Source organism: Chroicocephalus ridibundus, chromosome 19 (genome assembly GCF_963924245.1).
Source record: "Chroicocephalus ridibundus chromosome 19, bChrRid1.1, whole genome shotgun sequence".
Classification (NCBI taxonomy): Eukaryota; Metazoa; Chordata; class Aves; order Charadriiformes; family Laridae; genus Chroicocephalus; species Chroicocephalus ridibundus.
Genome location: NC_086302.1, coordinates 3,424,733 through 3,447,812, shown reverse-complemented (window position 1 = coordinate 3,447,812; position 23,080 = coordinate 3,424,733). Strand labels below are relative to the sequence as shown.

The 23,080-nt window shown below is 56.7% G+C and overlaps 1 protein-coding gene across 1 annotated transcript in view; it reads left to right on the top strand.

The window, feature by feature from the left end:
- EPHA10 (EPH receptor A10) overlaps positions 1 to 16,417 on the top strand; it is a 43,268-nt gene extending 26,851 nt beyond the window's left edge. The window contains exons 6-17 of the mRNA XM_063355825.1: positions 312 to 436; positions 2,241 to 2,403; positions 4,015 to 4,123; positions 4,370 to 4,425; positions 5,844 to 5,969; positions 7,501 to 7,686; positions 8,446 to 8,507; positions 8,611 to 8,814; positions 10,616 to 10,765; positions 10,949 to 11,142; positions 11,238 to 11,402; positions 11,844 to 16,417. Of these exons, the coding sequence (XP_063211895.1) occupies positions 312 to 436; positions 2,241 to 2,403; positions 4,015 to 4,123; positions 4,370 to 4,425; positions 5,844 to 5,969; positions 7,501 to 7,686; positions 8,446 to 8,507; positions 8,611 to 8,814; positions 10,616 to 10,765; positions 10,949 to 11,142; positions 11,238 to 11,402; positions 11,844 to 11,958 (1,655 nt within the window). The 3' untranslated portion in view covers positions 11,959 to 16,417. The remainder of the gene's footprint in view (positions 1 to 311; positions 437 to 2,240; positions 2,404 to 4,014; positions 4,124 to 4,369; positions 4,426 to 5,843; positions 5,970 to 7,500; positions 7,687 to 8,445; positions 8,508 to 8,610; positions 8,815 to 10,615; positions 10,766 to 10,948; positions 11,143 to 11,237; positions 11,403 to 11,843) is intronic.
- The last annotated feature ends 6,663 nt before the right edge of the window (positions 16,418 to 23,080 follow it).

The window sequence follows — 23,080 nt, the reverse complement described above, 5'->3', positions numbered from 1 at the left end:
GCAGAAACGGAGTAACCACTGAACGCATTCGTGCTGACGTGGGACTCGCAGCCAAGATGAATGTGAGGACGGAGATAAAATGCCGTGTAATGTGTGATCTCCTGGTTGCATTCACTTGGCTGTTCAGAACCAGAGCAACCGAAGCGTGGTGGCACGCGGTGTCACTGCGCGTGTTCCCGGGGCTCTGCCCCAGGCCTGGGATGGGCTGGCGGGGGGCAGGTTTGGGTGCCACTGGCCATAGGGAGGGCGCGGGGACGCTCTGCCCCCAGCAGCGCCGCAGTCACCTGCTGTTTTCCTCTCCGCTTTTTCAGCGCCGACTCCTGTCACCGACATCCGCACGGATAAAGTTGAGCAGAAGAGCGTCTCCTTGTCGTGGCAGGAGCCGGGCTTCCCGACCCCCAACGGCACAGAGTATGAGGTCAAGTACTATGAGAAGGTAAGCTCTGGGGGCTGGCGCAGCTCCCGGGTGCTCCCTTTGCCAGCCGGGTCTGTCCCTGGGCAGCCACGGTCACGGTCACGGTCGCGCTCAGCCACCGCCACGGGAAGGCTGTACGGGGCTGCTGTGGAGATTTTACTGGCAGCTGACAGCAAGAGGAGCGCTTCAAATGGGGGCCAGCAAGGGCTTGTCTCCTCTGACAGTGTTACACAATCTGCTTATGCAAGTTATAGGAAATTTGGATTATTTGTAGAGTTCTTGTTAATTAGTGGTTTGTTTTTTTTTTTTCCCCCCCCATCTGTGCAGCGAGATTTCATCCACTCCTAATGTTGACATCTCCCTGGGAGAAAGAGTAAAGCTAATAATTTTCATTCATTCATTCTTTTTTTTTTTTTTTTTTTTTTTTTCTTTTAATACATTGCATGACTTGTTTCAAGGACATCAGAAATCTGAGGTTTGGGTGCTTGCCATTAGCCAGCCAGCCAGGGACTGCTAAAGCCCACGGGGCTTTCTAAATCTCTGACGAGATGACACCTGGATTCATAGTCTGCGTTCTGGGAAAGCGTTGGACCTTCTGGTCTTCACTGGTTTAGGACTGAGGGCCACCAGACCCATGACTTTGGTGGGCTGTGAGTGGTCTTCCACACGGGAGGGGACACAAGCAAACGTTTTTATGACAGTCTCCTAATTTTAAAAAATAGCTGCTATTTGATGAGTGCGGTGAGTTGAGAATTTTAGAAGAAATACCGCTGGGCAAAGAACGGGGACAATGCTCTAAATCAAAATAAATGCAGTTTATGACACAGTTCTGCAAATTACCTTATCTGCGTGTGCTCAGGCTCGTTATGAAACTGATTACATGTCAGGCAAACTGTGCAGGTGACATGTTGGTGTTCTGTATTTAGAAACAAGCTACCTTGAAGCTGATTCATATTAATGTGATTTTTAGCATCTGATAGATTTGAAAGGAGGAATCTGTGGGTGAGGGTGAATGCTGAAGCCTGGAACAGTAATTCCTGTGCAAATGGGCTGCAGCAACGAGGTACTCGGGGTATGTGAAACGAGGGAACGTCCTGCTTGAGTAGGGAATTCTGACTGTAGTTTGGCAATTATTCACTGAAATGAGACTCTTGGTGCTGATGTGAAAATCAGCCTAGTTCCTAATCTTTGCTTTTAAAGATGTACTTTAACTGTGGAGATTCAAGGGGAAAAGCGTATCAAATGGAAAATACATTTCCCAGCGACGTCCCTGGCCCTGGGAGCGGCGTGATGGCCAGGAGCCTTCACCGGCTGCAGGAGGGGGGCTGCCCGTCGTCCTCTCCCGTAGCCGAAGCAGAGGGATCTGTAGGTCGCTGGGCAAGTGAATAAAATCCCAGGGAACGGGACTCTTGGCAAACCCGCCTGCCAGCTTTGGTTACTCGGCATGTGCGAATACCCGCGTGTTTACGCCAGGGCTGGAGCAGGGAGCGGGAAGGGGCCGGACGGTGGCAGCAGCCGAGCCCCAGCGCGGGGGCAGGCGGGAGGAGAGGAGCCGTGCGGGACGGCACAGCTGCTCCCCACCACCTCGTCCTCCGCCTGTCTTCATAGCGCATCATCGGGCTCCGTCTGCCATTTCGCGTGACCTTTCCATGTAATTTCTGTTAATGAGACATCTAGTAAGTGTATTCTTTCAGTTGAAGGTTTTATGTTTATATAGACTGGCCTGACGGGACGCAGAGGTGAGGCGAAGATACAGCTGTGCTCCGGCCGCTCCGCAGCGCAGCTGTCAGCCCGGCTAGATCTCGGGTATCTCATTATTTCACAGGATCAGAGAGATCAAAGTTACTCAACTGTGAAAACCACATCAACAGCCGTGACGGTCAATAACCTGAAGCCTGGCACCCTCTATATTTTCCAAATCCGAACATCCTCCTCGCCGGACTACGGGTACTACAGCCCGAGCATTGAAGTGGAGACGCTGGCAGAGCGTAAGTGTCGGCAGGGCTCGTCGTCTCTCACACAGGCACCTGCAGGTGTGAAGCTCTGAGACGAGTCCTGGGGACGCTGCTGCTCCTGCCCCAGATGCTCTTGGTTTCGTGGAGCAGCATTTGTTCCTCTGGTTCTGCTGCTCCGGGTTTAAGAGCAGGTGCTTCCCAGGACTTGCTTTTACAGAATCACAGAATGGTTCGGGTTGGAAGGGACCTTAAAGCCCACCCAGTGCCACCCCCTGCCCTGGGCAGGGACACCTCCCACCAGCCCAGGTTGCTCCAAGCCCCGTCCAACCTGGCCTTGAACCCCTCCAGGGATGGGGCAGCCACAGCTTCTCTGGGCACCCTGGGCCAGGGGCTCACCGCCCTCACACCAAAGAATTTCTTCCTGAGATCCAATCTGAATCTACCCTCCTTCAGTTTGAAGCTGTTACCCTGTGTCCTATCATTTTCATATTTGATTTTAACAAGGTTGCTACTGCTGGCCTTGGAGGTGCCTGTCCTCGCTCCTCTCAGCGCGGCGTCGGTGAGGGCAGCCGGTGTCTGGCTGCTCTGTCGCGTAGAGGCTGGGGACAGAGTCTCTGCTCTTTGACTGGGGTTGCCCTAGAACTTGCTGAGCAGAGCCGGAGTGACCAGGGGGTGGCTCTGCCTTGGCGCGGTGTTGGTGCTGGAACAGATCTGAGCGGGTCCCTTTCGTGGGGCCACCGAGCAGGTGCTGGAAGGGAGCGAGTGTCGGTCACTGCCAGTGTAATTGCTCAGGGACATGATCCAGCCCGGGTCTGCGAAGCTGTGCAGCCCGGAGCGGGCGCTGCAGAGCCCGGGTGGCCGGTCACACAGGCTGCGGCAGAGGAGGCAGGGCCAGCATGGAGCTCCGGCTGGCCTGGGATGCGTGCCCCAGGTAGGAGACGGCTGCTTACCCGCGCTGCTCCCCTGGCTCGTGAGGCGCTTGGCTTGTTAGCCACTTGGCTGAGTAAGGTCAGTCAGTGTTATCTGCTGGGGCTTTCCCTTTTCATGGTTTCCATTCATAACATTCAGAAGCATCTTATTTTACTGAAGAGAGCTTGGGGAGATGGTTGGGCTTCAGCTTAATAACCCGCCCTGGCTAGGAATGAAAGCCCCGAGATGGCTGGCTCTGTACGACTCTCACAGATTGTGTTTAACAGGGCTTTAAATTGCATCCGTTTGCCACACAGAAGACGTTTTCAGAATGAATTGAAGCCAATAAAAATTTTATATAGAATGTAGCTTTCTAACACCCCTGTTTGCAAAAGCAGGAAGGGAAGGGATTAATGCGATGTAGGAAAACTATTTGTAAGCCATAAATTTTAATGTGTCCCTCCGATAAATGGGAACCTTTCCTCAGCGCTAACAAAACCGGGCTGCTGGTGTGGCGGCGCCGGGGGTGCTCCATCCGTGCCCACAGCTCTGGTCTTGGTCTGATTGCACCAGCTCCAGCTCTTAAAACGGAACCAGAATGTGAATTGTTGCGTAGCCTGTCCCACAGCCTTGCTGGGGGATGCAGGCTGGCACTGGGAGGACTGGCAGGGGCTGCCCCATGCCTTGGTCTTGCCCTAGGGCGCGTTGCTGACCCGCTCTGTGTCCCTCCCGCAGTGACAGTGGCCTCCAGCGAGCAGAACCCCATCCTCATCATCGCGGTGGTGGCCATCGCGGGGCTGACGGTGCTGGTGTCCATGGTGATCGGCGTGATGGTCTGGAGGAGGTGAGCGGAGCCGCGGCCGAGCTGGGGCGTGCACCCAGGCTGGGCAGGGGAGGGGGACCGAGGTGCAGCCCCTGCAGCAGGGGGTCTCGGGAGCGTGGGGCAGCGCTGGCTCTAAGAATGGGAGGGGGCTGAGCCTCCTCATGCCGTGGGCCTGGACTCTGCTCCTCGGCGCTGCCGCTTGAGGCTTTGACGGCCAGCGAGGGGCTGCTGCCCAGGTAACGGTGTGTGTCTTCATTCTCGTTGCAGACAGTGTGGGTACAGCAAAGCCAGCCAGGATGGGGACGAGGAGCTGTACTTCCATTGTAAGTGAAGCCTGGCTGCTGCGGCCAGTGTGACTGTGTTTGGGGATCCCTGTACTTGTTGCTATTAATAACACAGCTTCCCATAAAGCAGCCCTGAATCCTTGCTTTTTGAAGTGTTGTCACCCCGCGTTATCCCAGAGCGGGGGCTCGGCACGGCGAGGCTCTCTGGGGACAGCGGGCTCGACACCTTCATAAGCCAGTGTCCGTCCTGGACACAGGTCACCGCCGTGCTGAAGGAAAGGAGGATGCTTTCAGCTTTCCATGGGGCATATGAATTATTCCATCAGCTTTACACAAACGGCTACATGAGAATACAGCTTTGTTTTCTGGGGCTACTCTTGATTAGTGAGCAGCAATAATTTTACAGACAGCAGTTGTCAAAGGAAATTCGGATGTCAGGATTGATGAGTTTATTTGATTCCTGGCATATGCCCGTGCAGCGCACACATGCTCTGTTCCTCCCTGAAGCATTTCAGGAGCAGCAGAGCCCGCGTGCTGCTTCTCAGATGCAGCTTGGCCGTTTCACCTGGCTCCGAAGGGCCTCGCGCTGCTGAGCTGCCCGTGGGAGTTTGCCGAAGGTTTTCCGTGCAGGGCGAGGGGAGCACGGCAGCCGCACGCTCTGGGCAAGGCGGATGGAGCCGGGGTGCAAGGGAAGCTGTGCGTGGTGTGACCCCTTCCCGGGGCGCTCTGGCTCTGCCCTTTGCCCGTGTGCAGGTTCTGGATGGGCCGAGCGGCTCGTGCAAAACATCCGTCGTCCTCCCACCGTTGCCCGGGGCGAGGAGGAGACGCGGCAGCGCCCTGCAGGGGCCCAGCGAGCGGCAGAGCTCGTGTGCTTACGCCCTTGTTTTGGCAGTTTGTTTTCAAGAGATGAGAATTAGGGTTTTGAGGAAGCTCCAGCAAGCGGGCGGCTGTTTGCAGGGGCTGCTGTAAGCGGGTCGGCCGCGTCCCGCGTGGTTCTCCTGGATGTGCTCGGCGTGCAGCAGATGGTGGCCGCCTGTGGGAGGTATTTTGCTGCCCATGCTGCTAATCGAGGGGACCTGGAACATGGCTGTTGTTCATGATTATAATTATCTCTCCTAGAGATCTTGGGAGCGGAGGTGATTTGGATACTCAGGATTAGCGCGGGAGGCAGATAGGCTCAGTCCTGGAGGGAGCTGCGCTAGAGTGAAGGAGCTGCTGTCCTTTAACCTGGAGGTTGTGGCAGCGGAGCGGAGCGATTGGGTTCATTTTATCCCACAAGGAATTTCCTAGCAACCTTAAAGCTGAGTCTTCTGCTTTGCTTATAAAAAGGTGGCGAGTTAGTCCTGCCATCAGACCTGAAGATGGACAACCTGCAAGAGCGTTTCCTGGGATGGGCGGGCGGGAGCTCCGCTGAGCCTTTCTCACACGCTCTTTGTGCCTTCCCTCCTTCCCTGCAGTTAAAATCCCAACCAGGAGGACGTACATCGACCCGGACACTTGTGAAGACCCCATGCAGGCCGTGCACCTCTTTGCCAAAGAGCTGGATAACGCTAGTATTAAAATCGAGAGGATCATCGGGACAGGCAAGTTGCTCTTCGGCGGGCGCCGGGGCGGTGGCCGTGCCGTGGGGCGGTGGCCGTGCCGCGGGCTGTGCGTGTGCCTGGCCAGCTCGGTCCCCTCTCACCCCGGCACGCAGGGACGCGGCGGTGCCCTGAGGTTGCTGCTGGGGTCCTGCCCACGCCGCAGTGCCGGGGGTGCGCGCCGGCCCTCCCACCGCTGCCGTGGGCTCTGCCCGCCTCGCCGGCAGCTCCTCGGCCTCCCGCACTGTCAGTGCCACGGACCTTTGCTGCTGCTCTCGTCTCGGGGGGGGCACACGCTTGCAGCAGGGAGGCGGGAGCGGGGCTGGTGCGTATTTTGTTTGGGAGCCTGATTTTTTTGCGTTCCCGTTTGTTTTTCTGAGGCACTAAGTACAGCCAACCGAAGGAGGCAGAAAGCATCAGCAATTATCTGCATCTGGGCAGTTTGACAGCAGCATGAAAACTATTTATAAATATGTGAACTTAATGATTTATTGATTTTCATCAACTTCACTGCCTAAAACTTAAAAGCAAATTAAAATCCCCTCACTGGGCCCTAGAGCCTTAATTGCTAATGTGTGCCAGAACATGGGAAACACGATTTTTCTTTGTCGTTTCTTTTCCTAAAGATAAATTCAGCTGCAGAAAAACAGGTGGAGGAAGGGAAGAGGGAAGGGCTTGTGCACCAGCTTAAAGGACAGTGTTGAAGGGAAGAGGACACTGAAGAGGAGAGGGGGTTATCTTTGTAGCTGCCGAGCGGAGCAGCTGAGATGCTTTTCAGAAGCAAATTGGTGTTCGAAAAATCAAGAAAAATTAGTCAGGAATACATTTAAATGTAAGGAATTTGGGAGTGCATTTGTCTTACTGCTGACCTAACGAGTACCTGGCTTTCAAATCGTTAAAGCTTTTAATAGCTACACATTTTTTTTTTTGCTGTAAAGCCAACAATTTTATGTTATGAATTGGGTAGCTGCTGTTGCCAGGCGCGTGGCTGTGCAGAGCGGGATGCTCTGTCTCACGGACTGCTCTCTCCCGGGAGAAGCAGACCCTGCCTGTGCCGAGCTGGGACGCAGGACGGGCCAGGCCTGGCGAGCATGAACTCGGTGGCTGGGGGTTAATCTCCTTTTCGTGAGAAAAAGCGCAATACGCACTCGAGCAGAGTGTGGAGAGAATGGCTTAGAGGTGTAGGAAGAGGAAGGAGAAATTCTGTCGCGCTGTCACACGGTTTTAGTATCACACGCTGACGCCAAACTTGTGCGAAGGGCGGTGGGTTCAGCAAAGGCGGGGGAAGATGGTAAAACAGACTCTGCAGGGGAAACTTGCAGCCACGCAGGGCTCCGTGCGTCTCTGAATTCATGGATTGGCAAATCTTCTGATTAACGGTGGGAAAATCTTGCTTGTCTACACAGCGAGACACATCGCTCCGCAGGAACGCGCTCTGTGGTCCCGAAGGAATGAAAATATCCCTAGAGGGGAGCTGCGAGGGACGTCCCGCCCTCGCTGCGGGCGCTGTTTAACTCCTCTCTCTGCCACGCAGGGGAGTTTGGAGAAATCTGCCGGGGGTGCCTGAAGCTGCCCAGCAAGCGGGAGCTGCCGGTGGCCATCCAGACGCTGCGGGCAGGGTGCTCGGAGAAGCAGCAGCGCTCCTTCCTGGCAGAGGCGTGCACCATGGGCCAGTTCGATCACTCCAACGTCATCCGCCTGGAGGGGGTCGTCACCAGAGGTAGGGGGTCCCGGACACGGGGCGGCCCGAGCCCCACGCAGGGGAGGAAGGCTTCTGCGCAGGCAGCGTGCTTCGGCTGTTGCTTTGGAGCCATGGCCTGGTGCTGGAGGTGCAATGCTGTTGCTCTCTGGAAATCAGGTGTTTCCTCCTGCATTAGCTATTTTAGTGTTCTGGTGATGAATAAAATGCTTACAGCTAGACTAATGAATCCAGGTAGTAGGACTGGCTTAGCAGCAAAACTGCACGCTCTTAATAATAGCAAATTGAAGCGAGGTTCTGTCAGTAAAACAGATGACTCTGACTGCTCCCGGCTCTCGTGGGAGCGTGTGCGCTGAACTAGTCTGCGGATGCTGTAGTTAAATGGATATTCGTGTAAATCCAAAGAAACGTGAGCGCGTGTGCTGATTTTAACTAGCTTTTTTATTAGGTGAGGAAGTATTTCTGTCCCGAGTCTTGGGCTGAGCTGTTGCTTTTGTTTTCACTGGGTAGTGCTGTGCTCCTTTGTGATGTGGTGCAGCGTCCTGATAAAAGGAGCACCTGATATTGGGGTCCAGTGGGCTCCCAGCTGGAACGACAGGAAAGCCTCGGACCCACCGCTCCTGACAAACTGTCTGAGATAAAGTCCTTGTCTCCCTTAATGGCCGGGCAGCGCAGGTTGGCCTCGCTGGAGGCCAGCACCCGGATTTCTCAGCCCAGCAGCGTTAGAACTGCCCGAGCAATGGGCAGGGCTCACGCAGTGCTCCTTCTCTGTCCGCGCAGGGACCACCATGATGATAGTGACGGAGTACATGGGGAATGGCATGCTGGACTCTTTTCTCCGGGTGAGTGCTGTGGGAGCCGCTGGTAACTGCTGGGATCTGCTGGCGGTGCCCCCTTGGACTGGGCTTTACTCACCCTTTGGCTTTTCCTCCTCTTTTTCTACAGAAACATGAGGGACAGTTGACGGCCGCCCAGCTCGTTTGCATGTTGCAGGGGATTGCCTCTGGCATGAAGTACCTGGCAGAGATGGGTTACGTACATAAAAGCCTTGCCGCCCACAAAGTCCTGGTGAACAGCAGCCTGGCTTGCAAAATAACTGGTTTCAGACGGCCACAAGAAGATAAGATGGAGACCATCTTCTCCACCATGGTAAGCTGCCTTTCCAAATTCTGTTGTCACCGTTCCCCGAAAGCAAAATGCTGACGCAACGGCTACAAAACCTCCGCGGAGGTGGATGTCCCTGGCTGCAATGCACGGCCATGGCCGAGAGCGCTTGGACCGGGGCCTGGCATCACTGGAGAGGTTTGCAGCCTGCTCTGAATGCTGAATAAAGATGAAATCCAAAGCCAGCCGGCTTCCCCAGGTGGAGTTAATATGACATATAGCAATTCTACTCCCGAACCAGTATTTTTCCTAGGCTCCCATTTCCTTCCTCATGTATAAATGTGGGCTCTTCATCTTAACAGCTTCTTTCTCAGCTGGAAATCGAATGCTTTTAGCCAGGGACCCGCACAGCAGCCGCCCGGCACCGCTCTTCCTCTGGCCGCAGCGCTGCCACGTGTCTGCGCAGGCTGGCGGAGAGGCGGCTGGAGGCAGCTCTGGCAGCCTCAGGGCTCCTTGTGTCTGTTTTGTCACTTGTAATGGAATTCATGGGTTTCAATTAAGAATTTAAGTCCTGCTTGATTCACGCTCCTGCCTTGTCAGCTCTGCTAGCTAGCGCGTCTCCGGAGTGCCTGCACGTGTGCGGAGAAGCTGCCCGGCAGCCCCTGGGTGCGGAACCAGGGGCTGCCCCTGCACACCGTGGGCCCCCGAGGTGCCACAGCCCCTCACTCTCCCTCCCCGCTTCCTTCAGGCACCGCTTCGGCGCCTTTCCGTCGGGGTGCATCCGTGCCTTTCTGACTGGAAAAGCGATAGGACGTATTTCGTTTGGTACGCGGCAGCCGCCCTGTGTCGGCTGGGGCTGTTAGCGCATCACGTTAACCGGGTATTAATATTTTAAAGAGCATTGATTCTTCAATCAAGTGAGCCCGTGCCGTTTGCAGGGAGCGGTGGGCAGCGCCGCGGAGGCAGCAGCTGATGTGCGCTGCCTGCAGGGACCCGGTGCCCGTGTCCCGGTGCAGGGCACGGGCGTCCCAGGGGAAAAGCTTGTTTGCAGGATTTGGCCCAGGCTCTGCGGGAGCTGCAGTCCAGTGCCAAGCAGGCTGGAGGCAGGAAGAGTCTTGGAAAACTCTTCCAGCCGTTACCAGCTGTGGGGAGGCAGGCTCAGTGTGCTCCGCAGGGAGAGTGCCACCGTCCCGAAGAGCCCCTGGCAAAGCGTGACCCACCTCGCCCGCCGTGGCGAGCGTGTCCTGCGGGCACGTGGCTGTCGAGCCGCAAAGCTCCCGAGCAGAGCTGCTCCGGCGCTGGTGTGCTGCTGGGTGCGGAGCAGCCCGCTGAGCCGGGGGGATGGAGAGCACAGCAGGAGCCCTGGCTTCTGCCACCACGGTGCAGCGGGGCTGTGGCTTTGGGATCAAGGTCTCCCCACTGTTAATAGCAATTAGCTGCAGTGTCTGTCACCTGCTTCCCTAGTGCATCCAGAGGGCTCTGCGGATGCCGAGACGGGGATTGCTCGCTGCAGGAGAGCAAGCCAGGGTGGAGGCGCTCTGTGTTTGCACAGCTCTGAAACGGCTTTCGTTAAATATTAATGTATAAAATGCCATCAGCTCTTCCCAGAGACTTTATCTTCTCCCGTTAATATTTCAGGACTCGCGCTTCCATGTAGCATACAGTTGCGTGGCCATTTTGAAACAAATTGAGGCGAAAGTTTTCTGTTAGTACGAAACCTGCACGTGGCATGGGGGCTTGCTCAGTGTCTGCCCTGCGATGCCAGGCAGGGCAGGACGAATGGCCAGCCGGGAGCTGCGTCCAGCGGCTGTGCGAGCACATCTTTCCTCCCTTTCTGCCCATCCAGCATGGGAAGAGCCTGGTGCTGTGGTCAGCCCCCGAAGCCATCCAGTATCACCACTTCAGTCCGGCCAGTGACGTGTGGAGCTTCGGCATCGTCATGTGGGAAGTCATGTCCTACGGCGAGAGACCCTACTGGGACATGTCCAACCAGGACGTGAGTCACCGGCAGCCGCGCGGTAGATGACGATGCTGCCGTTGCTAATGGTGTGCAGGTGGCTCCGTGGTGCATGAAGGAGCTGCTGCTGCTCCCCCGGCGGGGCGTGAGGAGGGGGGCTTCCCTCGGGGGCTGCCTGCGATCGCAGCGCCTGACCCTGTCCCCTCACCTCCTCTGCTGCAGGTGATGAAGGCCGTGGAGGACGGGTTCCGCCTGCCCGCCCCCGTGAACTGCCAGCCGCCCCTCCACCAGCTCATGCTCGACTGCTGGCAGAAGGACCGCAGCCAGAGACCCAAGTTCTCGCACATCCACGACATCCTGAGCAAGATGGTGCAGAGCCTGGAGCCCCCGCAGTGTCCCAGCTCCACGTGCAGCAGGTGACTGCTCTTGCTGTGCTGCCTGTTGTTCTGCCGGTTCCCAGCTCAGCCGTGCCGGGCTCTGGTCCCTCCTCACCGCCCCGTTTCGTTGGCAGGTCCCACAGCACGTCCATCCCCCTCACCGAGCGTACCTTCTCGGCCTTCCCCTCTTTCAGCTCCGTAGGCGAGTGGCTGGAAGCGATAGAAATGGGCAGGTACAAAGACAACTTCACCGCTGCGGGCTACTGCTACCTGGAATCGGTGGCCAGGATGACAGCCCAGTAAGTGAACTTGACTTCCTGGCTATAACCTCGTGTCGCTGGGTGCAGTGTGAGCGAGCTCTGCTCTGTAGTTACGGTCAGGCGTCGCTAAACAAGAGGACAGACCCTCCAAAACGTGTCTGGAAGTGGGTTGGGCTGGCGTGGGTTGGGCTGCGTGTGTTGCACATCTCAGTTGCTGATTTTTAAAGCTGGAGTTTGTGACTTTAACCTCTTGTTTGTGACCAAGCGTAGTGTTGCCTGTCCCTTCCAGAAAGCAGAGTCAAATCTAACGCAATTTGCTGGTAACCTGTCACACAGACATACTGAGGGTTCTTACTCTGGCAGGTCCACGGTGGGCTAATAGTCCGAAACCTGCGTTGCCCTTGCCTGGGAGCGGTTGGTGTCGGGGCACTTTCCATGTTGGGTTGGTTTTTCCTGCCTGACACGGGGCTCGTTTTGCAGAGATGTCCTCAGCCTGGGGATCACGCTGGCGGAACACCAGAAGACCATCCTGAGCGGGATCCAGACTCTCCGGGCCCAGGTGATCCAAATGCATGGCCGAGGCGTGCAGGTGTGAAGCAGCCCCCGCGGAGGTGCAGAGCACGGAGCCGGCGCTCCCGGGGAGGAGGCAGCCAGCCGGCCCCAAACCCCGCACCCGATCTCGGAAACTTCGCGGTTTCAGGTGGGATGTAGAAATTGCCGGGCTGCTGCCAAACAAGTCATTCCACGTGGCAAGAGAAGCAGGGCTTCCCATCCCCTGTGCCAGGGAAGCCGAGGATTCCTGGGATGTGTGCGGTGGGCCTAAGTGGATGTGGCTCTCCCTGGCACTGTTTTGTAAGACGAGTCAAACTGTAACGATGCCATTTCGTATGGTAATTAGGTTAACAGGGTGGATGGACATTTGTGCACTGTCTTAATCCAGAGCTGACAGCATTTTCGTATCTAGCATCCTACTGGTGAAATCCATGGGTATTTTTATACAAGGTGACACGTTCTAGCAACCCCACAAGGAGCTTTTATTGCTTTTATTTTTAGAGACCAGAGCACAGCTCACACCCAGCGCCCAACTTCTGGAAGGTGACTTTCCCCATCTGCTTTGCTGAAAGGAAACTCTTTCCCAGCGGGGTCCCTTCCGCTCCAAGAGTTGCTTCACTGAGTCTTGACACCACAGTTGGTGAACGAAAAACAAATACTCTCCACTAAATCGCAGAGCAAACGGTGCTGAATGTTTCTAAGGTTCTCTTGACGAGACAATTGCAGAGGAAGAAATGAAAAGCTTGGATGAAGAGACCCCTAGCCAAGAGAGGGCAAGCAGTGGAGCCCTTGGGCTGCCCTGCTGGTGCTTTCAGCCTTTGCTGCTTTTTGTGCATGTCCCGGTCCCTCATTTTACTGCTGGAGCCCCGACGTGGGGTGGGAACTCGTGGACCAGCGCGACAGCAGGCAGCACTCTGCTGCCCTCGCGCACGCTGAGCCCACGGGCAGAGACCTGCCACCCATGCAGGACCGATGCTAAAGCATCTGTTGCTGTTTTTGCCTCTCCTCCTGCCTCCTGCCTTGCAGTTTTGCAGGCAGAGTGTCCCGCATCTTGCCTTCGCTGGCTCCCTGGGCAGCTGTGGTGGGCTCTGACCACTGTCCTTAGGCTGCGGAGCGAAGCAGGCAGAGCTGTGGGTGATGCCAGAGCCCGGGGACTCCCTGCTGTCAGCTGAGCTGGAGCATCCGCGCTGCCTCGGAGCAGTAGATGGACGAATGCTCTTCCCTCTCTGGCTCTGGGAGCTTTTGCAGAGGAAAAGGTTTTTTTGAACAGAACTTACTCAACCCGCAGCGGTGGAAGGGAACCTCCCAATTCAGCCAGAAATGTGAGGAAAACCTGGGAATTGGTTTGGAGTCAGAGACGGCGGGCACGGCTGTGCTTTGGGTGGACACTTCCCGTGTCTGCTCTGGCACTGGAATGGCCACCGCAGCTGCAGTGAGTGCGTCCCCTCCTCCTCCGGCTGCCCCGTGGGCGGCTGGGAGCAGGGAAGGGAAAGGCAGCAGCCTGCCTGGAGCATCCCGCGGGACCGTGCCGGGGTGTCAGTTTTGCCCTGCGGGCGAGCGCTGGGCCAGAGGTCCATGCCCGAGGGCTGCAGTGCCGGCGCACCCCGCAGCACCCGCAGCCTCTGCAGCGGGCGCACCCCGGGTCTGGATGCGTGAGTGGCTGCAGGGCTGTCCCCAGGGCACCCCGCAGCCCAGCCCAGCGCCGGGGCATGGGCAGAGCTGGCCATCGCATCCATGGGATCCCTGAAATCCTGCCGTGCAATCCAGGGCACATCAGCACTTTATTCTGTTGCAGACGGTAGCACGGCACTGCCTGCCTCGCGCGCTGGCAGTTCCCACTGACGCAGGCCTAATCCCTGACGGAAGACATAAATAGCATCTGCTTAATAATACAAGTTTCCTTGAAGTTAGTTAATTAAATGGGTCTTTGCAGCCTTGTACAGAGTTTTGTAGGCCTTTTGTTATCATCTGTAAGTATTGCAAGTGAATTATTGATGAAAGGCAAAGATTTACAAAGGGAATGAATGCTGCGGGAGGTGTTCACAGTGTGGCTGGAAAGCTGTTCCGAGTCAGATCCTCCTGTGAGCCTGCTCCCAGGGGCTGAGACTCTAAATGGTGATGGTGAGACACTGGCCCAGGTTGCCCAGAGAGGGGGTGGAGGCCCCATCCCTGGAGACATTCAAGGCCAGGCTGGATGAGGCTCTGAGCAACCTGATCTAGTTACAGATGTCCCTGCTGACTGCAGGGGGTTGGACGAGATGGCCTTTAGAGGGCCCTTCCAACCCAGCACATTTTATGATTCTATGGAGCGAAGGGCCCAAAGGCAGCCTCTCAAAGGGCCAGGGCAACTGCCTGGGCATCTTCCTTCTGGTCGAGCGGAGCGGCACAACCATGGGCGCTGGTGGCTGTCCTGTGCCCGCTGGCCTTTGCAGAACACGTTACTGTAGGGATCCAGCTTCTGCTTAGTAAAGTCACAGAATCACAGAGTGGTGGGGGCTGGAAGGGCCCTCTGGAGATCATCCCCTCCAACCCCCGGCCAGAGCAGGGTCACCCACAGCAGGTGGCACAGGAACGCCTCCAGGCGGGGTTGGGATGTCTCCAGAGACGGAGACTCCCCCACCTCTCTGGGCAGCCTGTGCCAGGGCTCTGCCACCCTCACAGCAAAGAAGTTCCTCCTCGTGTTGAGGTGGAACTTCCCATGGTCCAGTTTGTGCCCGTTACCCCTTGTCCTGTCCCCGGGCACCACTGTCACGATGGTTTCCTTTTCACTGGCCCTCAAGCTCTCCTGGCTCGGGCGCGTGGAGGGCAGAGGGCTGGTGGGATTGAGCCAGGAACCCCGGCACGCTGGGGCCGGGAGCTGCCCTCGCTCTGCGGGCACAGACGGAGCCGCCCTGGCATTGGGCGAGTGCTGGGCATCCTACGGGGAGTTTGCTGCTCTCCAGGGTAAACAAGGTCTCTCCTTCCTGCCACCTCCTGTGGTTTAAGCAACATTCCCCAATGTCACTTGGTTTCTTTTTTTAATGGAAATAATTTGTCTTTAAGTTTGGCCCGTGTCCGGTCTGGTCGATCACGCGCCATCCTGCTCTTTCAGACCCAGAAGAGTAATAATGGTGAACTGAGACCCTCACATGGTAGAAATGCCAGATCCCAAGGATCAAGTGCAATTTGTATGCTCTTTATGTTTACATTTTATCTAGAGAGAAAGTATATTATAGTTCTCCAGGCAGCGAGCTGAACCAACTTGATTCCGGATCCTCTCCCTGCTCTTGTCCTGTCTGCTGGGATTTCCAGCAGCCTCCTGCGTCGGGATGCCCGGAGCGGTGCCGGGATGTCACTCTTGGGGCTGGCTCCAGGTTGGTGCAGCCGCTTTGAAGGAGGTCTGGGGAAGCCCAGGGCTTGGTGACAAGGTGACAGAGTGCTTCCGGGTGTGGGAAACAGACCTGGCAGTGAGCAGGTGGCGACACGTTTCTCCCAAACCCCCCAGGACAGACCCTGTCTCCAAAGTTAGGGGTGTGAGGAGGGGCCGGCTCTGAGCTGCTGGGATCTGCTCCTCGGTCCTTCCGATTGTTGCCAGGCTGGAGAAAGAGAGAGAGACCTCGGCACAGCTTGTCTGCTGTGGTGGCAGCTCTCCTGGGGCTGCGGTGCCCGGGGGCTGGTGGGAGCCGTGGGCCCCTGGGCGGCTGCCGTGGCCCCATGGGCAGTGTCCTGCCCCCCACCACGCAGTGGCCCGGGGCTAGTAGCCGCCTCTGCCACTTGCCTGTGTCATCCTACGACGCTCGCTCTGGGCTAGAGCACTCCCGGTAAAAATGAGACCATCTTTCAATCGTCTCTTCAGCGTTTTCCCCCACCGAATCAGGCTCCCGTACTGCATCCTGTAGGACAATCAGAACTGAAGGCATAATTCCTTCGTTTGAGTCTCTCTAGCGGTTCCCAAAGGAGATTCGGTGTTTAATTACTTTTCTGACTGACTCTGGTGAGGGATGCGCCGTGGTGTTTCAGGAAGCTGTTTCCTGGAGACAGTCTGGTTCTGGGGCTGAGCCCCCGCTCTAACTCAGCAGAACCAAGAGGCGTTCGCTTTTCTCGTCTCTCCTTCGAGAAAGAGAAGAAAAAGCACGTGATGGAAGTATGCTTCCTAGCGCTGCAACGAGAAACGCTTTTAACTGAGCTCCTCATCAACGCTGAAGGTAATAAAATGAGCAGATTAAGTCAGAGATTCGGGAAGCTCCGGCCGCAGCGCTGCTGGGAGCGGGCAGGACACGCAGCTCCACGGTCACCCCCCCCCCCCAGCCCCGTGAAACCAAAACTGGAATCAAGTTGGTTCACATCCAGATGCTTTTTGATATTCATTAACCACGTGTTATATACTGTAAATACTTACTTGAGAAGTCAATATATATTTTTATAAGCTTGAAAGAAATGTAATATAATATCGTAAGGGACACTGCGTGCATTTCATGTTTGAGCTATAGTCAGACATCTCCAGGGAATCACTGTTGGTTTGGAATAACTACTAATAGTAATAATAATAAAAAACGGTAATAAAGATCTATTGACATTTTTGTTAATTTTCTATTTATTGAACTATGTTTAAAGATCGCAATAATGAGATACCTAAGTAAAAACAACCACTAATTCAGCACTGGCTTGTCTCTGTGGGTCATTTCGGGTGTTCTGATGAGCGGCACCACTTCGGCAGGTGCCAGGGGAGGAGTTGGAGCAGCAGCGAGGTGTGAAACGAGGCGTTGTTTTGTGGAATAGCGTGTGCGCGTCTTCGCTCCTGCCGCAGCGGCCGTGGGACTCGGGATGGCGGTTTCTTGCTGTTGACGCTTTTTTAGGGGGAAAATCCCCATCGCTCGACTCGTGCTGGGGTGTGTCCTGCGGGCAGGAGGCTCCGCTGCTTGGTCTGGCGGGGCAGAGGCTGCTCGGGCAGGCAGGATCCTTCCCGGGGCCCGGATAACCTTGGAAGCGCTCGCAGCGTGGAGCTGTCAATACAAGCGCAATTGCCAGGCTCGTTCACGTGTTGCTGGGTGAGCGTGGAGATGCTGCTGAGCAGAGGGAAAACACTGCCGAGTTACTGTGCTCAAGGCATGTAATTAATTGCTTAATTGAGTAAATGAAAGCGGTGTATGGCCAGCATGTTAAATGCAAACACTGCGCGAATGATATTTAGAAATAATTCGCCGCGACTCTCTCACTCGTTCACGTTTCTTTGCTTTTTCTTAGGCTGCTTAATGCCGAAGTCCGCGCACAAAGGTCTCGTTTGGGTGTGCTGACAGCAGTGACAGCTGCGGGGAAAGAGGAACCGAATGGGTGCTTGAAACGGGTGAAGTCTATTTGCCTTCTGTCGATCAATTAATTCAGCCAGTCTTCACTCGGCGCCTGGCCAGGGCTATATTGGCACTATAAAGAAATAATTAGGGCTCTGAAGCGGGGTTATGAATAGCGCGTTGCAAGTCGCAGCCAAGCAGATATATTTTTCGCCCGGAGTTATCTGCGCTCGTGCCTCCTGTGGCCTGCGGTGATGGGTTTTACTCCTCGTCCGTGACCATCCTGGCACAGTCTTGGCCATGGGACACCTCGCCCCCGGCTGCCGGGGGACTGATTACCCCCAGCACAGACCCAGGGGGGTGCCATGGAGGACGTGGGTGATGCTGGGGGTGGTGGGGGTCTCCAGCTGCCCTCCCTCGGGGCCGGCGGGCGGGTGGGAGGACGGCGGAGGTACCGGGTGGCGCTGCCGTGGTGCGTGGGCAGCGCCAGCCCCCCCGGGGAAGGTGGCAGGCAGAGGCCGCGGCGTGCCGGGTAAATCCAGCCATTAATAATTGAGATCGTGTCACACGGAGACAAGTCTGCTGTAGGCTGCGTGCGGTGGCTTGCGGAGACAGCCCAGAAATCATTAGCAGCGCTGTGAAAGGCGGGTGTGAGAGGCAGCCTGGGGCGGGCACCGGCCGTGGCTCCGGGGCTCCGCGGCCGCCTGCGCGGCTCCCCCCGGCTCTGCGCCCACTGCCAGCTCTCAGCCCGGGCAGGTTTGAGCTCTGCTCTCCTCACGCCTTGTGTGAAAAGTAAAAATAAGGAAGGTAATTGCCCAGAAACGAGTTGTTACACACCCGTATAATTTGCTGGCGTTAATTAATGGCACAAAAGGGGCTCCTTCCCCTCTGCCACCCAGGGAGCAGAGTTCCCCGGCTGTCTCACCGCAGGTCCGCACTCGAGCGCTTCGCTGCGTTGCCTGCCATGGAGGCGGAATTTCCGTCTCACCGGGTCAGGCTGCTGTAGCGAGCGGTGCCGGTGTCTCCCTGGGCCCTGTCGGAGGTGGAAGCTTCATCCTTCTAACTTCGTGCTCGCGGTTTTACGACTGCCCTGTTGCGGTGATGGATGGCGCGGGCTGACGCTGAAGCTGCTGCTTCGTCCTTCCCCCACCCTCTGCTGATGGAGCTGCCCAGACTGCGAATGTTTTCTGCACAACAGACCAGCAAAAGCCTCTCTCCATCTAATTCTACTTCCCCGATCTGGAGGTTTGGGGAAAATTACAACCTGGTCTGCAACTGTGCATTTGTCTTGTGTATTCAGCAATGGACTCACCAGCTTCTGACACACGCGGTGTCTTTGAGGAAGAAAATGAGCTCTGGAAAATGTCTGGAAACATCACAGTAAACAACACAGCTGCCACACCGTGCGTGGCCGGCCCATGGCTGAGCGGTGCCAGCGTCAGCTCCTGCGCCCTGGAGACCTTCCCACCGCCGGCCCCGCACCGCGTGTGCCCATCGCCCCTGCGGCCATGGGGACATTGGTGACAAAGGGGGGATCAGTGAGCTGTTAAGGCCGAGACACAGTAAAATGCGAGATGCAGCAGCGATGGGTCGGGGAAGGGCTCAGCGCTTGGCAGGTGCTGCCTCATGTGGGGGCATTTTTTAAATCATTGATTGCGTGGTGCTGGCGAGAGCAGCTGGTCGCGGCGTCCGGCCAGCCGCGCACCGCAGGGACAGCAAAGGAGGAGCCGGGTCTCCTCCTCCTGCCCCTCGCTCCCGCTTAGTGGCCCCAGGCATGAAATCCATCGCCTTCCCGGCCGTTCCTGGGTTGGAGTTTACAGGGGAGGCTCCGTGGCCCCATCTCTGTGGCGATGGCTGACGGGGCCGGGACGAGCCACTGGTGCCGTGGGATCGAAGCAGCCCGGCCTCATGGCGCGTGTCCCCGTCCTGCCCACGCTGCCTCCGGGACGAGCACGGGGAGGGGATGGGCAGGGGCAGAGCGATGCCCAGGGAATGTTCCAAAGAGCCCGGCTCTGGAGGAAGAGCAATGTTTAAATATGAACGACTGCTAATTATCAGGAAGAGCCGATGTCATCTATCATCCTAATCAGCGATCTGTCAGTTCAAGTGTCACTGAGATGGATGCACCTTTCCTCCTCCTATTAATCTCCCACCGTCCCGGTGCGGGAGCAGGGTGCTGCAAGCGCTGGGGCACAGCCAGACCCCACCGTCTCCTCCTGCCCTCCCCCAGCTCTGAGACTTCACCGTGTCCCCTCCCCACCACGGTGCCACGCTGCTGGCACGGGCTGGTGGCCTCGGCATGGGGCTGGGTGGCCACCAGCAGCACCCACCCGTGGGTCACCTCGGCTGCCGTTGTGCTTGCCGTGTCCTGCTGACAATAGAGCCATCTGCCCAGCAGTGAGAGATGCCTGGAAGGCACAGGAGCCGTTTAATTACACAATTATAAATGTCTTTGGCTGCCTTATCTCGCCGAGGCTGACAAGCACCTTCGGCGTCAGACAAAGAGCCGCGTTATCGCGGGCGCAGCAGCTGCATCCCTGGGCAGCCGCGGCCGAGGGGGCACAGACGGCAGCAGAGGAACGGCGCTGGGTCAGCGGGTCCGGATCGGTCCCAGGGCCACCGCCTCGGCACAGGCTTCGCCGCGCGGCCGCACCTCGGGGAGCTCGTGCTGGCCCTTCTGCCCCGATTTGTTGTATTCCAACAACCTGCCGCGTGCCCGGCCCCACCAGCAGCAGCCGGGGGCTGACAGGGGCCGTGCCCCCCAGCTAACGCTGCTTTAGCTTCATCTGCACCGTGTTTGGAAGCAAAACACGCCTGCGACGGGGATGTGCTGCCGGCTGGACCGTGTCCTTACCCAGCTGTTGCTGCAGGCTGGTGGCAGGTCTCTGGTGGCAAAGGGGGAAAGAAGAGGGACAGGACGTGGTTTAGAGGGTTTCTGTGACAACGAGGAGCCTTTATAAGGGCTTGTCACCAGGCACATGCCCCCTTGCCCCTTTTTTTTTTTTTTTTTTTAGGGTGGCATCTGACTTAAAGGATGTAAGTAATTAAAAGGCCATTTTAATGAGTCCTGTTTGTTAGCAGAGCAGACTTTCAGGAATCAGCTGTGCCAGGAGGGGTCTGCACGGCTGTTCCCAGCACACGGGCGCTCTCGCAGCGAGCCCATGGGCTGCCGAGCGGGTGAGCGGCCTTGGCACCTCCCGGGGGAAGCAGATGTCCTCGGTGCTCGGCGCGACGGAGCAACCAGCGGCACCCTGAGACCACACGGGGCACCCCCACTGCTGCCAGTGCCGGCACCTCCTCTCCCGCCGCTGCTCCTGCACCCAGCGGCCACCCTGACCTGCGGACGCCAGCGGGGCTGATGGGAGCACGCACAGGTCTGTATCGCAGCTAATAAAACTCATTGGGTGAGAGAAACTCCATGAAGTGCCCGGGAATTGGCAGGGGCTGAGCAAACGCATGCCTTAGAGACGCAGCCGCATCAGGCGTGGGGGTGCCGCTGGATGTGGATGTTACAGAATCACAGAACGGCGGGGGCTGGAAGGGCCCTCTGGAGATCATCCCGTCCAACCCCCGGCCAGAGCAGGGTCACCCAGAGCAGGTGGCACAGGAACGCCTCCAGGCGGGGTTGGGATGTCTCCAGAGACGGAGACTCCCCCACCTCTCTGGGCAGCCTGTGCCAGGGCTCTGCCACCCTCACAGCAAAGAAGTTCCTCCTCGTGTTGAGAGGGAACTTCCCATGGTCCAGTTTGTGCCCGTTACCCCTTGTCCTATCCCCGGGCACCACTGAGAAGAGCCTGGCCCCATCCTCCTGACACCCCCCCCTTTCAGTATTTAGAAGCGTTGATGAGATCCCCTCTCAGTCGTCTTTTTTCCGGACTGAAGAGACCCAAATCCCTCAGCCTTTCTTCCTAAGAATTTCTTCACGTTCTTTAAATCCCGCTTTACAAATGGGTGATGAAATACTTACCCACAAACATTTAGCACAGCTGAGCCGTGCGGCAGCAGCCGTGGGGTTGGGGATGTCCCCCGCTGTCCCTGCGGAGCCGCCGGCGGTGTGCGGAGGAGCAGGCGGTGGGGACACCCCCAGGGCCACGACGAACCCCCCCGCCCCGGGCACCGGCAGCCTGCACAGCGCCGGTCCTGCTCTCGGCACGGCGCGCTGGGAACACAGCTCGCTGCTTTATGGACAGCCATAAACATCTCCATTAACTTGCACAGTATTTAAATTCCATAATGGAGCTGAAATAAAGCAGCAGCATCTTATCCCCGCCGGAGCCCTAGATCATCTGTTACAAAGAGGCACTTTGGGGAAACCTTGCGCATTTTGTTTGAATAAGAGCTTAGAACTGGGCAAGTCAGGTTTTTCTTGCCAGTCCCTTCTCCTCAATGAAGGCTGCCCTCCCCGGTACGTTCCCAAGGGAATGCAGCGTCTCTGTTAGCTGGATGCTTAACTAGCGTGCTCAGGTGTGGTGGGACAGCAGTGGGGCAGCGGTGGGGCAGCGGTGGGGCTTTTGCGTTTGCTGACAAAAGAAGCGAAGGCCGGGATGGGCCCTCCAGGAAGGACATCACAAAAAAAAGCTGTCGGTCCGATCCTTGTGCCAGAGCCTCTCAGAGCCATGGCTGCGTCTGACGGACAGATGGACCCTTGTCCTGGGTTGAGCGACACAGGACTAATTTCTCTTCTAATGCTGGGGAAAACTCCACTTTTGGAAGACTCTAGTGTCTGAATTCATGAAAATATTTAGTTTATAGCCAGCTAGGCTATGGGAGATTCAAGGTCACAGTGGTTTCAAGCCTTGCCAGGTGCAGGGATGAGGAGGAGCGAGGCCTGGGCGTTTGACCCGGGCTGGCCAACAGGGTTATTTCATACCATGAGCGTCACATTCGATATAAATTAGAAAGTTTGCTGCGTAGTTTCGCTCTCCCTTGATGGCGGTGGTCCAGAGAAACTCCTTGCCCCGGTGCCGGAGCCCTGAGCCAGGAGCCCTTCCCTTCCTCCCGAAGCCGCAGCGCTGGCAGCGTCCCACATTTACTGTCCCTGCCGGGAGCGCACGGCTTCCTAGGATAGAATGGGCTGAGCACAATTCTTGTGTATCTTATATTAGTATTGGGATTAATACTGGCTCTTTAGTATTATTGTTAATTATTTAGTCTTATCCTATTTATTTACATTTCAACCCTCGTGTTTCCTTGCTTTCCCCAATTCCCCTTTCCGGGTGAGGAGGGGTCATCGGGGGATGGAATAATTGTCTAAACGACAATAAACTGTTGTGGGTTTTCTCAAACCGTAATAACCCTGTAGGGAGGCTGGTACCCGGCGCATCCCAGTGCTGCTGCTGCTGCCCGGCCACGGCTCCGGGGCTGGGGAGCGTGGGCAGCCCCTGCTCCCCCGCGGGGGGGTTGGAGCACAGCGGGGATGGTGCCCGCCGTGTCCCAGGCACGGAGATGGCCGGGAAATCTCACCAGGCAGCCACAGGGACGGCACCCAACCATGGCGGGGGGTTCGACGCTGTTAAATGTCTGGTGGGGGTTGGCCTCTTCTCCCAGGTGAATAACGACAGGACCAGAGGAAATGGTCTGAAGCCGCGGCAGGGGAGGTTTAGGTTAGATATTAGGAGGAATTCCGTTACTGAAAGAGTGGTCAGGCACTGGAACAGCCTGCCCAGGGAGGGGGTTGAGTCACCATCCCTAGAGGTGTTTAAGAAACATCTAGATGTGGCACTTCAGGGCATGCTCTAGTGGCAGAGATTATAAATTGTGGGGGGGGGGTTTGTGTGTTTTTTTGTTTGTTTGTTTGTTTTTTGGTGTGTGTATGCTTGGACTCGATGATCTCAAAGGTCCCTTCCAACCATAGAGATTCTATGATTCTATGATTCTAAATATTTTTAAGTGCATTCT